The sequence below is a fragment of the Cotesia glomerata genome, linkage group LG5, assembly GCF_020080835.1.
Source record: "Cotesia glomerata isolate CgM1 linkage group LG5, MPM_Cglom_v2.3, whole genome shotgun sequence".
Taxonomy (NCBI): Eukaryota; Metazoa; Arthropoda; class Insecta; order Hymenoptera; family Braconidae; genus Cotesia; species Cotesia glomerata.
Window position 1 is genome coordinate 20,687,974 of NC_058162.1, and position 18,424 is coordinate 20,706,397.

Consider the following 18,424-nt stretch of genomic DNA (forward strand, 5'->3'; position numbering starts at 1 on the left):
TGTATCTTACGTAAATCCTGACATAGCCCAATGTCATTTTGACGTCACATTGACGTAAACGTGTTTACTGGGAATTGATATGATTGGATCAGAATTTCCAGTTTAACAGGTAGAATCTAGTAGGTACTATTGAAAAGTCAGCAATCATTATAATTATCATATATTTATAGCAGCTCAAAAAATGACTTTAGGAACTTTCATCAATTGTTTTTATTAATAAAAGTAGGCTTACGAAGCCGGATTTTTTGTTCAGAGACATAAAAAGATTTAAAAGACGTGACATACACTGTTAACAAAACTAGTATCTACTTACTTTACGTATTTGTTTGATGTTGGATTAGAATAAATTTGTTAAATATAGATATTCAATTTAGTATGCATGCTCTGATTTTAGAAAAGTATGTACTATGTACTTAACTGAATCTATTTATCATATTCTAGTGACCTACGGATAATCACCATGTTTGCTTATATCAAGTTAGTAGATGAAGACAAATATGATACTATACCATTTACATGGGTAAAAAATTATGATCAAGTAAAGCTACCTGTAAATAGAAACAAACAACACTATATCTTATATGAAAATCAACCACCAAAAAAAGCTTTGCTGCTATATTCGTTGAAGGTACGTATTCTATCGAATTTAATGTGTCCCTTTTAAACTCTTAAGAAAATGTATTGAACACTTTAAAATTATAAACAAAATTTGTCCTAATTTTAATATAAATGAAACCAAATGATTTTAATAACTGTATAAATGTAAAGTTTCAAAGGTTTTTTTTTCAAACTTAGTTAATTTGTCTGTACGAATGCATAACAGTATTTTACACTATTATCCACTCAAAGAAATTAAAATATTTTGTAATGTGGTTCTTATTAACACTGTTATCTTTATAATTTGGCATAATGTATTATATTTTCTATCGTGTAATGTGATGGATGTGCTTATAATATTTATTATTTTTCAGATACAATTGATGTACTTGAAAAACAAATAAAATCAATAAATAATAGTTTAAAAAAACTAAAAACACGCTTTTTATATAAAACCAAACTAAAAATTAGAAAATAAATTTAAATTAAGAATAGTGTTAAAAATTTCAATAAATATAAATTAATAATAGTGTAAATAAAAAAAATGTATTTTATTTTAAAAAAAGCGTGAGGTGCATGGTGTCAATAGTTATAAATATTTTATTGACAGATATGAGTAGAGTGATTATCATTTTGATAATATCTTGAAAAGCACCCCACGCTTTTTTTAAAATAAAATACATTTTTTTTATTTACACTATTATTAATTTATATTTATTGAAATTTTTAACACTATTCTTAATTTAAATTTATTTTCTATTTTTTAGTTTGGTTTTCTATAAAAAGCGTGTTTTTAGTTTTTAAACTATTATTTATTTTTACTTTTAGTTTGGTTTATTTATAAAAGCGTGATTTTTAGTTTTTTAAACTATTATTTGTTGATTATCAAAAATATTCAGGCGCGCAAATTACCCACGGAGAGTTACATACTGACATACTGACATACTGACATACAAGTGAAGCTAATAAAAAATAATTATTTATAAATATTATAAATACGGGGAATCAGAGTTCGATTTCGGAGAGCGAGCCTGAGAAACGGCTACCAGAACCAAGGAAGGCCGCAGGCGCGCAGATTACCCACGGAGAGTTACTGACATACTGACAAACTGACATACAAGTGAAGCTAATATAAAGCGTGTAAAAAGAATCACAGTTCCACCCCCTCGAAATCAAGAAACAGCCACTGAATTAAGTCACACTGAAATTGATGAAAGCAGTGCGAAAAATAAAACAACTTCAAATGTTGACATAAATCCTGTTGTCAACCAACAATTAGAACAGTTGAAGGCTAAATTGGCGGTAAGTTTTTTTAAGGCATTATTATTTTAAATTAATTCTTAGATTTTCATGAATCTTTAATGAAAATTATTAAATAAACCTAGCTATTGGAATTGTCTATCATAAAAAAACTGTCATTTAAATTGGAACTATAAATTTTAATCATGCACTAAACTATAAATTTTAATCATGCTAATGTAGTACTACATTAGCGTGCTTCAATCCCCAATAACAAGGAATCAATAATCAGTTTCCGATAATATCAACACTAAAAAACTTGTCACATTGTAGATTTGAAATTCAAATCTTTCAATTGAAAAAATTTTTCTATTCATTACTATAGTATTTAAAAAAAAAAAAAAAAATTAGTCATAGGTTAGCATTGAAATCTAATGTTATTTTTGGAATTAAAAGTAAAATATTTGATAAAATAACTCTTACGAACTTATGTTCTTATTTCTTCTTTTCTTTCATTTGATTTTTAGGTGTCTTTTACGCGGTTTTCAATTTTTATTTTTTACAAAATAGATTAGTAAAAGAGATCAGTTATTGAAATATGACTTTTTTATACTTGTTTTTCGTTTATTATGTATGTATCATCATTAGTTATAATTAATCTTGGACTATTATATTTTGAGAAAATAATATATTATTATTATATTGGTAATATGCTCATAAATTGATACTTTGAACTACAGTTTAGCGATTCAATTTATTTCAATAGTATCGTGTGAATCAATAAAATTAAAAAATGTATTTTTTAATTTTTTAACTTCTGAATTAACTCATCGCCGATAGTAAAGCTACTTTTTAAAATTACCGTTTTCTTACTATCTCTAATTTTTTAAGCATAATTATTCAAGATTTCACATTTAATCAATCTTTATAAATGCAGTTCGATTCTTCATTATCGATAGAGATGAAACAGCAAAAGAGCCGACGGATAAATAAACAATATTTATTTAAAGATTATAATCCTTATAAAGTTAGTAGAGCAACTCGATCCCGACATAAAAATAAAATAAAACAGCTGTGTGAAAAAAATTTATTCTCAGGAGGTAACGTATACATGCATTCTGGAAAAAAAAAAATCTATATTCATTATTTTTTTGAAATGGTAAAACCTAAGTTCTCTTTGATCAATTTACAGTAAACAGTCCTTAAAACATATTTGATGCTAATACAGATTTTCCAATAACTGAGCCATTAGTTTCTAATACAACAAAATTGCTTCAGTCATCCATTAGCTCTACTTCTGTAGTGTCAGAACAACACCAACATCCTGTGGAAAAAAATTCCACCATGGACTTCAGCACTAGCTTAGTAGACTCGCATTGTATTTATAAGGAAACTCAGATAGATTGTTCGGATCCTCATCAACAACAATCTACTCACAATCAATGTGACGTATCATCAAGATATTTAGAAAACGGCAATACTTTAGATGATAAACTAAGTTCCGAAAGTAACTTCTCAAATGATAAGCCGTATTCTGATAGCGACAGCGACTCAGATAGTTAAGTAACTTCTGATAGCGACAGTGACTCAGATAATGAAGAAACTTCTGATGGTGAAAGTGAAGTAGATTCGGAGCAAGATTCAGAATATGAGCAAACTACAGAGTCGGATTCGGACAATTTATCGACCGATGACTCATTTCGTTTTAACTGTGATAAAATGAATGGTTCTACAATCATGTTTCCACAGTCAAGTAGTACTGTCTCAGATGTATTGCTAATGGTTACGGTATTTTCAGTATCTAAACATTTGACAAGAAATGACCAAGATGACTTAATTAATTTAATAAAAGTTTAAGCTGGTCCAGCATTTGAATCTTGGAATGCTTCCCATTATTCACGGTCGAAAGCATATAATCCTCCAAGAAAGAAAATTCAATCAAATTTTTATTGCCAGACAGAAAAATGTCAACGCATTTTACATACAAGGAAATTATCGGATAAGGACAAAAAAATAAAAGTTCAATGTTCTGACTGTAAAGCAAAGTATAAACTATCATCGGCGAGTAAAAATCAATTTATCATTATTGATTTGAAATATCAATTGAAATTATTATTCAGAGATATGGAAGTAAAGAATGATTTATTAAATACAATGGAAAAATTGAGACAACCGCGAAATGATGGAGTTATAAATGATATATATGACGGCCAACTGTATAAAGCTGTACAAAAACTTTCACCAGGCGCATTGACTTACAACGTCAACACAGATGGCGCACCACTTACAAAAAGCTCCAAACGAAGTATGTGGCCAATACAACTTCATATGAATGAATTATCACCAACATTGCGGTTTCGTAACGTTCTTCTTGGTGGTTTATACATTACATCGGCTGAGCCATCTCCCGAATTTATGCAAACTTACATGTCAAAATTTCTTGAAAAAGCAAATAATATAATGGAAGCTGGTATAAATATAACTGATAATGAGGATCGAATAAGAAATTTAAAATTTTTCTGTCTTTTATCATGCGTAGATTCGGTTGCTAGACCAGTTATCCAAAACCGTTTCCAGTTCAACGGATATTCAGGTTGTAGTTGGTGTTATGCGACTGGAGTTTACGATAGTTCTGCTATGAGATACCCTATCACTCAACAAGTTCCATTATTGCGAACAAATCAAAATCATATTAAAGATGTAGAACAAGTGGAAAAATTGAGAAAGTCAATAAACGGCGTCAAAGGTAATTGTGCAATGCTAGAATTGAAACATTTCGACTGCGTGTGGGGTTTTCCTTTAGATTACATGCACGGCATTTTATTAGGTGTATCCCGACATTTATGGGCATTGTGGACTAAACCAGGAACTCCATATTATTTAAATCCTCAACAACGAAAAAAGATCATGGCTCGTCAATTACACATTAAAAGACCTCAAGAAATTCATAGACTTGTGAGAACAGTAGATCAAACAGCAAAATGGAAAGCTTCAGAATGGGAATCGTGGCTATTATTTGATAGTGTACCGTGTCTAGCGGGTATTCTCGATGAAAAATGTTTTCAGTCGTACCTCCTATTAGTTTCAAGTATATATACGTTGATGACAGACAATATAAGTGAAGAAGATCTTTTACTATGTGAAATAAATATACTTCAGTTTTTACGTGATTGTCAACTAATTTACGGTGTTAACTCGATGACATTTAACTTACACTCATTGTTGCATGTTGTAGAATCAGTTAGGCAAAGTGGACCATTGTGGTCAAGTTCTGCTTTTCCTTTTGAAAGCATGATTTTTCTTATTAAACGTTACATAACAGGAGTTAGTGGTGTCTCAAATCAAATAGTTAATTCTATATTGAAAGAGAAAAATATTCGATGCAACATTGACTATAATACTGAATCTGTGAAATGCCGTAATTATTGTAAGGATCTGTTTAAGCCACGAAAACTGAAGAACTGTACACGAAGTGATGATCATGCTTTACTGATTGGCACTGAGAAATCACCGGACGATCAATTGATTCTATTGATGCACCAATATTTTGACAATACTCATTCAACTAAAGTTTATGATCGATGTATTTATAATAAAATGGTGCTTCGCAGCACAGCTTATACACGTCCTACAAAAACAAACGATACTGTAGTTCAGTTAGATACAAAAAAATTTATTCGGATTGATGGTTTTTTCTCTTTAAATAATACGTGTTATCTTTATGGCAATCAAATATTAACTGTTCAAACAGCTTTCCAATCAAATGTTCAATTATCTCATATCTTACAAGTAAGAAGCATAAGACAAGAAATTTTGATCGCCAGTATTCAAAGTATACGAACAAAAGTTATTTTTTTTTCAACTGGTGAAAATGATTACATTTGCTTCTTCCCAAAAATTTGGGGACATAATTATTCATTGTATTATGTTAATATTAAGTGTTATAGTAATCTTCTTTCATGTAATTATTAGTCATTTTTCTCTATTAAAATTATGCTAAAAAATTCTGAAAATACATACATTATCTCATTACATTTTTCGCACAAAACTAGTTTATTATAATAACAGAATGGTTGAACCAATTAATAACAAATAAATATTTAAGTAATGTTAAAGCAGAGCAGTATAACTTATAAATTTCTATGAACTCACTATCTGTTACTTACTTTATAGCATTGACTATTACTGTAATTTTACTTTCATTGTTAATATTGCTTAATTAGAAAGTATGTCTAAAAAGTTTTTCAAAATTAAACTGTGTATATTAAATCATATTTTAATGAATATAAAAATTTTAGCAATACAACACGTTTCGATAAAATTTATTAATTGAATAAACAAAATTTGAATATTTCAATACTAACAGGCTATTAGTAATGGGACAGAAGTTCATGACAATTTGGCAACCAAAGTTCATGACAATAATGATATAGAAAATTCAAAATTCATATTAAATCATAGTAAAGATCCATGAAAATGTTCAGAAAGAAGTGACTACTCCTCCAAAAACACTACATCCAGAAAAATCGGACCTACTTTACAAAGTGAGTTGCATCCATTTTACTGTAGATTGTTTCATTTTTCTATATAAATTAAAAATTTTGCTTTTGTTATTTATTATGAGATCAAAATTTAAATATTCTTGCTAATAAAATTTATTAGACATATCTTGCATCTTACATCTATGAAGTGTTTTTTTGTTTTTATTGTATATGTAAAAAATTTTATTTACAATATCTAAATTCCGTTCAAATAGTCGGCGATAATTCATACTATTTTACCGAAAAGAAAGCGTGATCCGGAATCATTGATGGAAACTATGCCCAACAAAAAATCTCGTAAAAATCGTAAAGACAAAAAATCTAAAGGGACGAAGGTAAAAATTTAAAACTAAATTATAAATTATAATATTATTTATTTTTAATAATAATAATTAAATACATTCAAAGATCAGAATTAAATAATTCAAAACGAATATAATTGAAGGCAAAAATACAAAATTTCTAAGATTAGCTCTTAAACGATGCTCACTGATATAGAGTAAACTGCTAACTGAAATAGAGTAAATTTATTACAGTAATAAGTTATCTATTGCAGATGCGGGAAAAAAAAATTTTTATGTACTTTTCTCATACGTAGTATAAAAATTAATCTATCAGTGAAAATTATAATAAAGTATTTATCGAAGTGAGTGACTGTATAGATATATATTTTTTTTTCTTTTTCAGAAATCGGCAGATTCTAAAAAACAGAGAAACTCTATCATAGAAAAAGCAACAAGCTATTTAAGTCATGATGGTGGCAGTAGACAGGTGCAAAATGTCAGTATAATTAAAAATAGCTCATATCAGACAATTTCGAAAATGTTTAAAGTATCTAATATCAATCTATAAATATTTCTAGAATGGATCTATGAAATCAACAGGATCAGTAAAATTACAAGTTAAGAAAGACGATAAATCTATTACAGTAACAAAAAGCGACGCACATGATATTCTTCCAGATGGACTTCCAAATCAAGATATAGTCGAGGGAAATAAACAAAAAGAAATTATTTCAGAGGAACATGACAATGACCAACTATCTCAAGTAATATGATAAAAAATTATTTTAAATTGAAATATCCGTGAGCGGAACACTTATCTCTATCTAAAAAATTATGCTAAAATCTCAGAAATTGTTATGATTTAGGTTAACAATATGTTGATATTGCACTATAAAAATTTTGAGAGTATTAGTGATGTTCATTAAACCGTAGCGGTTTTTGTCTTGTGAATTTCATAGAAATGTAACTATTAAAATTATCTTTAACGCGCAACTTTTTACAGATTTTGTTACTTCTCAAGTAAATCTGGCATGTGGATTTAAGAAATACCATAAGTTCAAAAATTTATTTATGTATGTATTTATAGATAACTGAAAACCCTGAAAACGTAACTGAAATTTGTATATATACATAAATTTCTGTGAAGTTTTTCCGAAAGCACTTGTAATAAGTTTTAATTTACATTACTCAAATTGCGATTTTAATAAAAAATTCTTTATTAAGCTTCAAATTCTATGAAATTTTGCCATTCCATTCATTTTCACAATTTTACGAGTTGTTAGTCGAACTTTGAAATGTCCTTCAATTCGCTCAACATAAGACTTTTTTTTCTTAAAAAACATTTGATTCTTATTAATCAAATTTTTGAGTTTAAAAACGCCTCTAAGTTGACGACAATTAGGAAATAAATTAAAAATAATAATGTTGGCCTGTCGAAATAAAAAATGATGAAAAATTTTATCAATATTTGATAAAATTTGCATTATTTCTGCTTAATGCAAATTTTCAAATTTTATCTTAACATATTTTCAGACAAAAATAAGTGGATCTCAAGAAGTTGATCCAACGGTATCAGAAATTGCTGAAACTCCCGAATTTCTTGAGCAAATTAACTTGATTAAAGACTCGACCGCAACTACCCTGAATGCCAACAATACTTCTCTCGAAAGTGGATCAACAAAAACTGTCTTGGAAGAAAGTGCCGCTGAGCAAGACGTATGTATACAATGATTAATTTATCATGATAATATGATAATAACGTAATAACTTTTAATAAAAATTAATATTTTTTAAGTGTAGAGAATATATTAAGCTTCATATTTTATCGATAAAAAAATAAATAAGTGGATATCGTACATAAGTTCACAGAAAAAAAAATGTTCTTGAACCAAGTATATAATTTTGAAGAACTGAATATTCTTGATTTAAGTAGAAAAATTTTTGATTTAAGGAAATTTTACTTGATTAAAGAATTTTTTGTCTTGATTCAAGACAATTACCCTCTTCAAAATTATATTCTTGGTTCAAGAATTTTTCTCTTGAATCAAGTAAATTTTTTTTCAGTGTAGTAACTATAAAATATTCAAAATATTTTATGATTCTTTCGAGTGCTTATCTTCTTTTATATCTTGCAAATGTGAAAAATATAAAATGAACTTCAATAAAACATAAAAATTTTTTATAATAATTAAATAAAAATTTGAATTTTTACCGTCTTACTAGCTACTCAAAAAAATGGTAAAAATTGTTGCCGGCTTTTTTGTGATATTTTTCCCCTTTGGTATGCGAAAATACAATATAACTAATGAAGCTGTTAATTGGAAATCACATCATCAATTTTTCAGTTTTTAACTGTTCCATCAGTTATGAAAATTTGAAGCTTTCTCATAACTAATAGAAATCAAACTGTGAATTTTAGAACTCTATTTAACTAAATAATTTATTATAAAATATTAAGCTTAAATAATCAAACGCTAATAAATTGTTACCTGTCATTCAAAGAATGTATAACAAATGAATTCTAACAAAACGAATAATATAGTTATTTTATCATTTTATTTATGTAATAGCCAGTGTGTTTCTTTCGAATTTTCTATTTATCATATTACTTACAGATTTCCTGTGAACCTTTTCGTTCTTTCGATCAGCCTGTGAATGAGTCTTTGAAGAAGAAGAAGAAAAGTAAGCTTTCAGACAAAAAACCGAAACGTAGCAAAAGTTCGAAGGTGCGTAATTAAAGTAATAAAACTATTAAAATCAAATGAATCAGTTTTTCAAATATTAATAATTTATTTCGCTTTAATATAACATACTTTACTGTCTTACAGAAGAGTAAAATCAAAAATCAAAGAAATTAATCGGAAAATGGCGTTATGAACGAAGTAAGACAGGAAATAAATGACATTAAAAAAAGTCAAGAGGCTTTTCAGCAAGTAGTCACCGCAGCTTTGCAGACAATTTTGTCAAATTGGCAGCAGATTCAAAGTAATATTATATATATTATAAATCATTTCCATTTAAATTCATTATTACTATATCAGTAATACAAGAAGCTTGTGCAAAAATCGGTTAAAAAACTCTACAATTTAATATAAGTAATAAAACTAAAATAACAAAGACCAATATTCGTAAACTGTCATAGATTCTATTTTCGTTATTTTTTTGAGATTATTTCTGCAAGTAATACATCGAAATAGTTCGTACTTTCTTCAAGTTAAAATATACGTAATATATACTAGCTTATATAATTTCTCTTAATAATACCTTCGCACCATCATTGAATCTCTAAATATCACTTGTTAGCCAACATAACTAATACGATTTAAAAGGAAAAATCGACATTTCATGTAACATGAATCAATTTACATTTTGCGATCGACAATAATGCATACTTTATTTAGAACTGATATGGATTAATTCATATCTATGATTATTTTCAGGTACACGCGCAACAGTACCGACAGCAGTTCAAGCAATAGATTTCGAAAATATAAAAGTGCCTCCGCCAGTTGGTTTTGTACGGACAGACACCGAAATGGTAAATTTTTATTTAAACTAAAAAATTTGAATCTAATTATTTTATTGTTGCTGTAGAAAAAATTGAATCGTTGCGTTTACTCTAATGAAAAGTATCCTAAAAAATACTTATTTTTCAATTTTTTTTTGTCGATTGCATGAAAAGCTATCTCAAGTTTACTTATCAAACTTTAAAAGAGACCTATAATTTGATAAATGAGCAGCGATTAAATATTCTATAGAAATTTTTTTCAAGTGTTAACTTGGAGTGTTTATTTACTTCTATTAATTATTTTTCAATTACTCGATATATGAAAATATATGCTGCGATGAAAATAAAAATGCGCAAAAAAAATTAATTGATCCAAGTCGGAAAAATGCTCTATTAAACATCTGATTTAACAATAAATTCAAGAGAAAAGATCTAACCACTAGAGTACAGCTTGCAATTAACCGCTTGTCTCTTATACTTTTTATTAATTGCTGTAATCGAAATATTTTTAGATTCATTGCGGTCAAAATGTCTGGATTACTGTTCAAGATTATAATAATGCAAAAGCTGCAGCTGGGACTGATGCTATCTTTGTAAAAAATATAGCAGTAAATATATTTACTCGAGACGTATTAAAGACTAGTAGTATAACAGGTAAAAGAAGCAACAGAACCAAAGGACCTGCCAAACCAAAACTAGATCCCATAAAAATGCTTGCTGTTAGAGGTAAATTAATTTTATTTTTAGTTAAAAAATTAATTTTGTTGAGGGTAATTAAATTTTTTTACAGGTATTTACAGACATTATCTAAAGAAACACAGGCAATTGTCAGAAAAACATATCAATGAGAAGATTGACGACTACGTGGAATATATTCGGGGAAAAATTTCAGATCTAGAAAGACCAAAAAAAATACCATTTAAAAGTAAGAATTATTTAAAGTTATCAATGTTATTTGTATATTGATGTTGAGATACCATTAACTTAATTAAATAAACATTCATAAACAATATTTAATCCTAGTTGTGTCGATGAAAATTAGATCTAAACATTTTATGGCATCAAATTTCATTCACAGTATATAAATATTTGTATGTTATAGAAACTGAAAAAGAAGAGGCTAATGAAATTGAGAAAAAGGCTGATGGAAAAAAGAAAAAGAGTAAAGCCAGAATCCGGAAAAAAAAGTTTCTAGCTCCAGTGACAGTAGTAGTTCTAGTGAAGAAAGTACTGATTCTGAGAGTGAAACTAGTAGCAATGAAGACGCCGTTGATAACTAAAATTTTTTTTTCTATCTTTAATTTTTTAAGTAATAAATAAAATAATAAATAAATTTTGTCAAGTAATATAACAAAGTACAATTATTGCCAATATGTTATATTCCTGATATATATATATATATATATATATATATATATATATATATATATATATATATATATATATATATATATATATATATATATGATACGTATGATATTTTAAAAATATTAAATTTATTATCAATTATTGTTGATCAAACCCTCATGTCATTTAATCATTTTTCAATTTGATTTATCTGGTAAATTTGAACATAACGCTAAGATGAATTATTACGTTCAAAAATTATTATAACATTGCTTATACATTATCATAGATTTTTATTAGCAATATTACTTTTCATTGGGTGAAATACATATAGGAAATTATAAAAAAGATCTAATTTATTTGCAAATACTGTTTTAAAACAGTTTGTGAATGGAGAAAATGAATTGGAACAAACCCTATACGATTTTATCTTTTTGTGATTTGGATTACCTGATAAACCTAAATGTAAAACAAGAATAGATTCATGCGTTGAAGGATATGTATGTATTGCCGATACTTTCTCATATATTATTATAAGCTATATTACTTTTGGTTTGAGGAAATACATATAAAAAAATATTAAAAGAAGATTTTAATTAACGGTAATTACTTTTTTTGAGCACTACGTGTATATTAAATATGTATTTGCATCAGCCTCATTCAATGGGATCATTTTCTTTTGAATAAAACCAGATTAATTTAAATACAATATTATAATGGAATAGTACATTAAAAAACGAAGCGTATATTGCTGAAACTTTTTCATTAATTCTCATACACTGCGTTATATAATTTATATCTAATAAAATACATATAAATAAGAATTGAAAACGATTAATTTTATCAGCAATTACTGTTTTTCAACAGTACATGAATGGAAAATCTGTATTTTGATTATACCCATACAATCTGATTGTCTTCTGGTTCGGATTGTCTGATAAAGATTGATATACTAACAGAATGGAAAATTATACTGAAGAGTACCATGTATATTTGACTGATAAAATCCCTGATTAAAAAAAAGTATTTAATTACACACACTGTATATCTGTATATACATACAATATAGATATCTATTAGATATACAGTTGCATAGGTTCAATACTTTTTTTTAATCAGGGATTACATGAAAACCATTGTAAATTTATCCGTAATTTCTTTATCAAAACAGTAGCTCAGAATTGCCGATACTTAATTATACTTTTCTATCTGTTTTTACTCATTATAATTCCATCGAAAACTATACAACAAATGTATGTAATTTACTGATACAACCTCATTGACTCTATCGGTTAATTCAAGTATCACATTTCTGGATTATAACCAATTGAAAATACTGATACAATCAAATCTGTCGTTCCTGTTCCAGATAAAATCCAATGAATCCATTATTTTTTTCGTTAATCGGTAAATATCTGAAATTATTGTTTCAAAAACACAATAGTATGCAATAACTTCCAATGAAACATCGTATTTTATTTGGATTTATCAGACTTTTTCCACAGGGCGACATCCCCATGAGTATAAATCATTCTCCATCGACGATTTTCTACATCAAATGCTGCAAGTTTCTGAAGAAAAAAAAATATATTTTGTTAGTTACAAAGAAATACAAAACCATTAATCTAAAAATTTCAATTACCAAAAAAGAATATGGAATGAAATGATTGTGCTGCCCATCATCATCATCATCATCATCATAAACATCATCATCAACATTCTCATCAACATTCCCATTACAGTCAAGAGAAAAAAAAGTAAAAATCGTTTTTCCATCAAAAACTAAGTAATAAGGAATACATTTCCAAAGTTCATTTTCTTTATCTTTTCCTTGACATTTATATATACATTCCTAAATTTCACTCCTCATATTTATTCTGTAGACATTGCCAACGCGATTATCATCATCATCATCGACACCTCTAACTAGATAATAATATCCGCCATCACTAATTATATTACATGATAATGGACCTTCAGGTATCTGTCCTCGAAGAGGCTGCTTAATCACATGTTCATTGAGAATATTGCAAATATATCAACAGACTCGATAGAGTCTGGCGCCAAGTTCCGTTCTCAAGCCAGACTACCGTGTGTGTATATACCGTAAGCAGAACGGTTTTTTGAGGTTACAAATTTTTTTCAAATTTACTTTGATTTTTTTTTTATATGATATTTTATAATAGTAGTTCATGCTTTTTATTACGCGTATTACTTCATTATTATCAATTATCTTTATAATTTCTATTTAAAACTATTAAAAATAATCAGCACAAACTATAGCGACCCAGATTTTTAGATTTTAACTTTTTTCTTATGTAAAAAGCGGACGGCCAGAGACTAAATAATATAAGGATGCATGCTAATCTTATAATAGATGGGAAACTATAGTGAAAAAAAGATATTTGACAGCTTGCAATATTTGACACACGCCAGGCGGCGCAAGAATAACTTTTACATGAACTATAGCTAGAAGAGGATAGTTTGCCACCGGAAATGTATTAAATTAAAATTGTCAATTTTTATTATAATTACAAAAAATACTGAAATCCGAACAAAAACAGTTTCACTGTAAAAAAATCACGCCAAGTCCACGTTCCTAAGACTATTAAGAAAAAAAATTTTTATTTCTTTACAAAAAGATATAAAATAAAAAATTAAAAAATCCAAGTAACCGATATGGTTGCATATGATTTTCGGAAATTAAAAAAAATTTTGTTGTAAACTTAAAAATTAAAAGTAACAATTTTGGAACGTACTTGGTGTGCGTCATTGTGTACTTCAATTTTTTTTTAAAAGTCCTAGTAAATAGATTTTAGGAATTTCATAAAAAGTGAAATATTTCGTAACCACGCACACTAAATACGTTCCAAAATTGTTTCTTTTAATTCTTAAATTTACAACAAAATTTTTTTTAATTTCCGAAAATCATATGCAACCATATCGGTTACTTGGATTTTTTAATTTTTTATTTTATATCTTTTTGTAAAGAAATAAAAATTTTTTTTCTTAATAGTCTTATTAACGTGGACTTGGCGTGATTTTTTTACAGTGAAACTGTTTTTGTTCGGATAAGTGTTACGTCCCCACCTGCATTCGCAGATGTCTCTATTAGCAAATACGCGCGCTAATTTAAACTCTAACACTTATACAATAATTTCATAAATATTCTTTTTTTATAAATAATAATGTAAAATGATAAGTAAAGAATTCCAAATGTTAAATATTAAACATTAAATATTAAATGTTAAATAATAGTTCACAGGAAATAGAAACTGATAAGAAAATTGTAAGACTCAGCTCACGCCAGAGTAAACAAAATATTTTTAAATTCCCATCAACATTTTCTCACGAAGAATGTTGATGAGAAATCTAGAGTAATAAAAATGATTAACTGTAGACAACTAGCGTAGATTACATAGGGTATATTTGAGAACACTCAAGAGAATGTTCTAAATAAATATATGATAAACGAACGCCCGCGTGTCCTGGAGTTTGGACTTGAGGTCAATGCCCGCTGTCCGGGTGGCCCTCGAAAAGAACACGCGATCAACTCAAAATGATAGGACATTCGGAGCCTGATACGCAACCCTAATCCTCCCAGGGCACGGCCCTTCGAGGAGGACATATAAGCAGGGTGCACGGGTAGTTCGGGGCTCTTCTTGATCTTAAAGTTACGAACTTAAGACTCTTCATAATTAATTCTTGTCGAGAGACTATTAAATCTAATACCACTACGTACTTCACTGGCAGTTGTCAAATCGTACAATTTCCAAGTGTATTTTAAATAGTTAAATAAATGCATTTGTTAATTAAATTCACCGAAGCTAGTTATTTCGGAGTTAATTCGAGAACCTCTACTTACGACTCTGGAGGTCGTAACATCTTTATCTCCAGCTCTAGTTGTTCTACTGGTTACTTACAAACCCGTGAGGTAACCGGGACGTAACATAAGTATGTAAGATTGCCAGAATTAGATGCTCACGTAGTGCAAATGGTTAACAAGTTCCCTTCGAAGATTACACTATTTTTAGTATGGTTACGACTTGGTAATTTATCGTCATTCTCAATGTACGCCCATTCTCTTGACAGTAAATTAAATACCCACATAATACCCACATGTCGCGAAATTCTGGCTTTGAGACATCATGGCCTCGTCCGTTATAATCAAGCACCATTGGATCAAGTCCACCGTAGATATAAAGATTATAGCCCTTATAATATATTTTGCTATTACATCTTCCTTCTGGATCTTCATCATCTATAGGTGCATGTTCCTTCAAGACGAATGGCTTAAACGTGTACAAATCTTTTGTCAACTTTGACATTTTTTGACAATTAAATTTCAGTAAGGTTAATTTTAAGGGGTTAGGGGTAGTCAGAATTTTCAAAAAATCAATTATTTTTTTTTTGCATTTTCGTTATGTAATATCTTAAAAATATTCTCTGAAAATTTCAAGTCGATCCGATAATTAATTTTTGAGTTATTCGACAAATAACAAAGAGAGCTCGGGTACTTCAAAGCGCTCGGGAGCAGATAGCTAGCGGCAGCTTCAAGAAACCCCCTTTTAGGGTTCTATTGTCATCCTATTCTGGAATTATAAAAGCAGATCTTTACAAAAATACAACCATAAATAAAAAGGAATGTATAGGCCATGTTCAGAAGCGGATGGGGACTCGACTGCGTACTCTGAAAACTAAATAAAAAGGTCTTGGTGGTAGAGGTAGGCTTACAGGAAAAGTAATAGACAAATTAACTGTGTACTATGGTTTATCAATACGTCGTCATTACGATTCTATTGAAGATATGAAATCTGCTATTATGGCAACTTTTTACCACTACGGTTCGACTGATGAAAATCCGAATCATGATATGTGTCCCAAAGGCGAAGATTCTTGGTGCTCTTACCAGCGCGCTGAAGCAAGTGGAGAGCTTGATACTTATACTCAAGATTATTCTCCTTTACCTCCTGATGTTTTAAAAGCTATCAAACCGATTTACGACGATCTCAGTAATGATAATTTACTTTCAAGATGTGTAGGTGGATTCAATCAGAATAATAATGAGAGCTTCAACCAACTAGTGTGGGAAATATGCCCAAAAACCGTGAATACTAGTTCTACTATCGTACAAATTGCTGCATACATAGCTACTTGTATATTTAATGAAGGTACAAATCCATTATTAATGATTATGGATACCCTAGGACTTAATTGTGGGTCTAATTCCCATCGGTATGCTGAAAAATTGGATGCTGCACGTGTGCAAGTGGCAGATCAGCGCGCCAACGACAACACTCGGGAAGGCAGAATGCTTCATAGATAGGCAACAGCAAATTGATGTTTTGGAAACTTCCACAATGGCTGAAGAACTATTATATGGCCCAGGAATAGATGACTCGATGTAAGTAATTTAATAATTCGTATTTCTGTACGTGAATCTAGTGTGAAACTTTAAACGCGTTTTTCTCAAAACTATGTTTTTTGAACTGGTGACAACTGTAACTCAAAAACCGCTCAGTAGATTTTGATAAAATTTATACAGCTTTTAGAATACATAATAAACTCGGGCCTGATCGAAGGATTTTTTTTTTTTTCAAAAATTTCGATTTTTTAAGACCAATTAACTGTTGATTTTTTCCCAAAAATCTAGACAAAAATTTCCTGAGGCCGCCATTTTGTTAATTTTTGAAAAAAAAAATCCTTCGATCAGGCCCAGGATTATCTATTTATAAAACTAATTTTTTTCATCCGATTGATTTTAGATGAATCTCCAAGGACTTATGATTGTCACCGCAAGGACCTTTTTTTGGAACTGGGTCAAAACAGACAGCTATAACTTTGGAAATTAAATTTTTTTTTTTTTTTGAAATTTTCGTGACTTCAAGTCAAAACATTGTATAATGAAGCCATATTACTACTTTTGTAAAATAACATGATTTAATAGCAAAAAAAAAAATACTGAAAATTCTCATTTTTTCGTGCCTCTGACTACTCCTAACCCCTTAAATAGGTTAATTTTAAATAAGCGACTGCGTGGCCGAGCAGTTTAAGTCTTAAACTGCCGTACAGCAGTCGCTCAGGCGTGGGTTCGAGCCCTGGCAGTCGCAATTTTTCCGCGATTTTTCGGGGCTTGCTTCCTTGCCGACTATACCTTGACCAGGTCTCTGTGGTTTCCTCGGTCACTGTGCCCCTGTGCTAATGGGCGGGGCACAGGCAAATGCGGGTACAGACTGTAAGTCGGCCACAGCCGCAAAACGGAGGGAATAGTAGGAGGGACGTAAAAAACCCCATATGTCGAGGCCTTGAAGGCTGACGCGTGAGGTCCTGCTGGAGGAGAGGAAAGAGGAAAAAAAGCGGAGGAATAGCTACATGATTATATAGGAGGAATAGCTACAGGAGGAAATAGCTACAGGAGTAGCTTGGAGGGGGCCTGGTACTACGAAGTAATGCTAACGCGGTCCCGCAGTATCAGGTACAAGAGAGGGGAGGGTTTTAGTGAGTAAAAATCTCACACTACCGGAAACCAAATCATCAACATCTAGCCGGTGTCTTATGAAGATTTCCCTCCTCTCGCCCAAAAAAAAAAAAAAAAAAAAAAAAGGTTAATTTTAAATATGATGGAAAATAATTGGCAGACGATTTCAGCGCGTCCTTCGTTTACTTCATATCACTTTGAAATACGTACGTTTAAATTTTATTCAATTATATTAATTTTCTAATTTATATTTCACAGAAAGGCAGTTAAAAATTTTTTGTAAAACTTCAAATATTAAACTGGAATGAGGTTTCTGGTGCTACGGGTAACTTCAACGAAACAGACATAGAAATAATGCAACTATTACCTCGAAATCGCGCCAATTTTTGGCGCTTGCTTGTAAAAAAATTTTTTGTTTTCTTCTCAACAG

General features: G+C 29.4%; 1 protein-coding gene across 1 annotated transcript; it reads left to right on the forward strand.

Moving 5' to 3' along the window:
* Positions 1-9,276: 9,276 nt before the first annotated feature.
* On the forward strand, positions 9,277-16,842 carry LOC123266122. Its single transcript, XM_044730153.1, has 7 exons — positions 9,277-9,387; positions 9,490-9,646; positions 10,102-10,199; positions 10,682-10,895; positions 10,960-11,094; positions 11,272-11,437; positions 16,239-16,842. Exons 2-7 carry the CDS (start codon positions 9,535-9,537, stop codon positions 16,840-16,842), a joined length of 1,329 nt encoding a protein of 442 aa, XP_044586088.1. The 5' UTR covers positions 9,277-9,387; positions 9,490-9,534.
* The last annotated feature ends 1,582 nt before the right edge of the window (positions 16,843-18,424 follow it).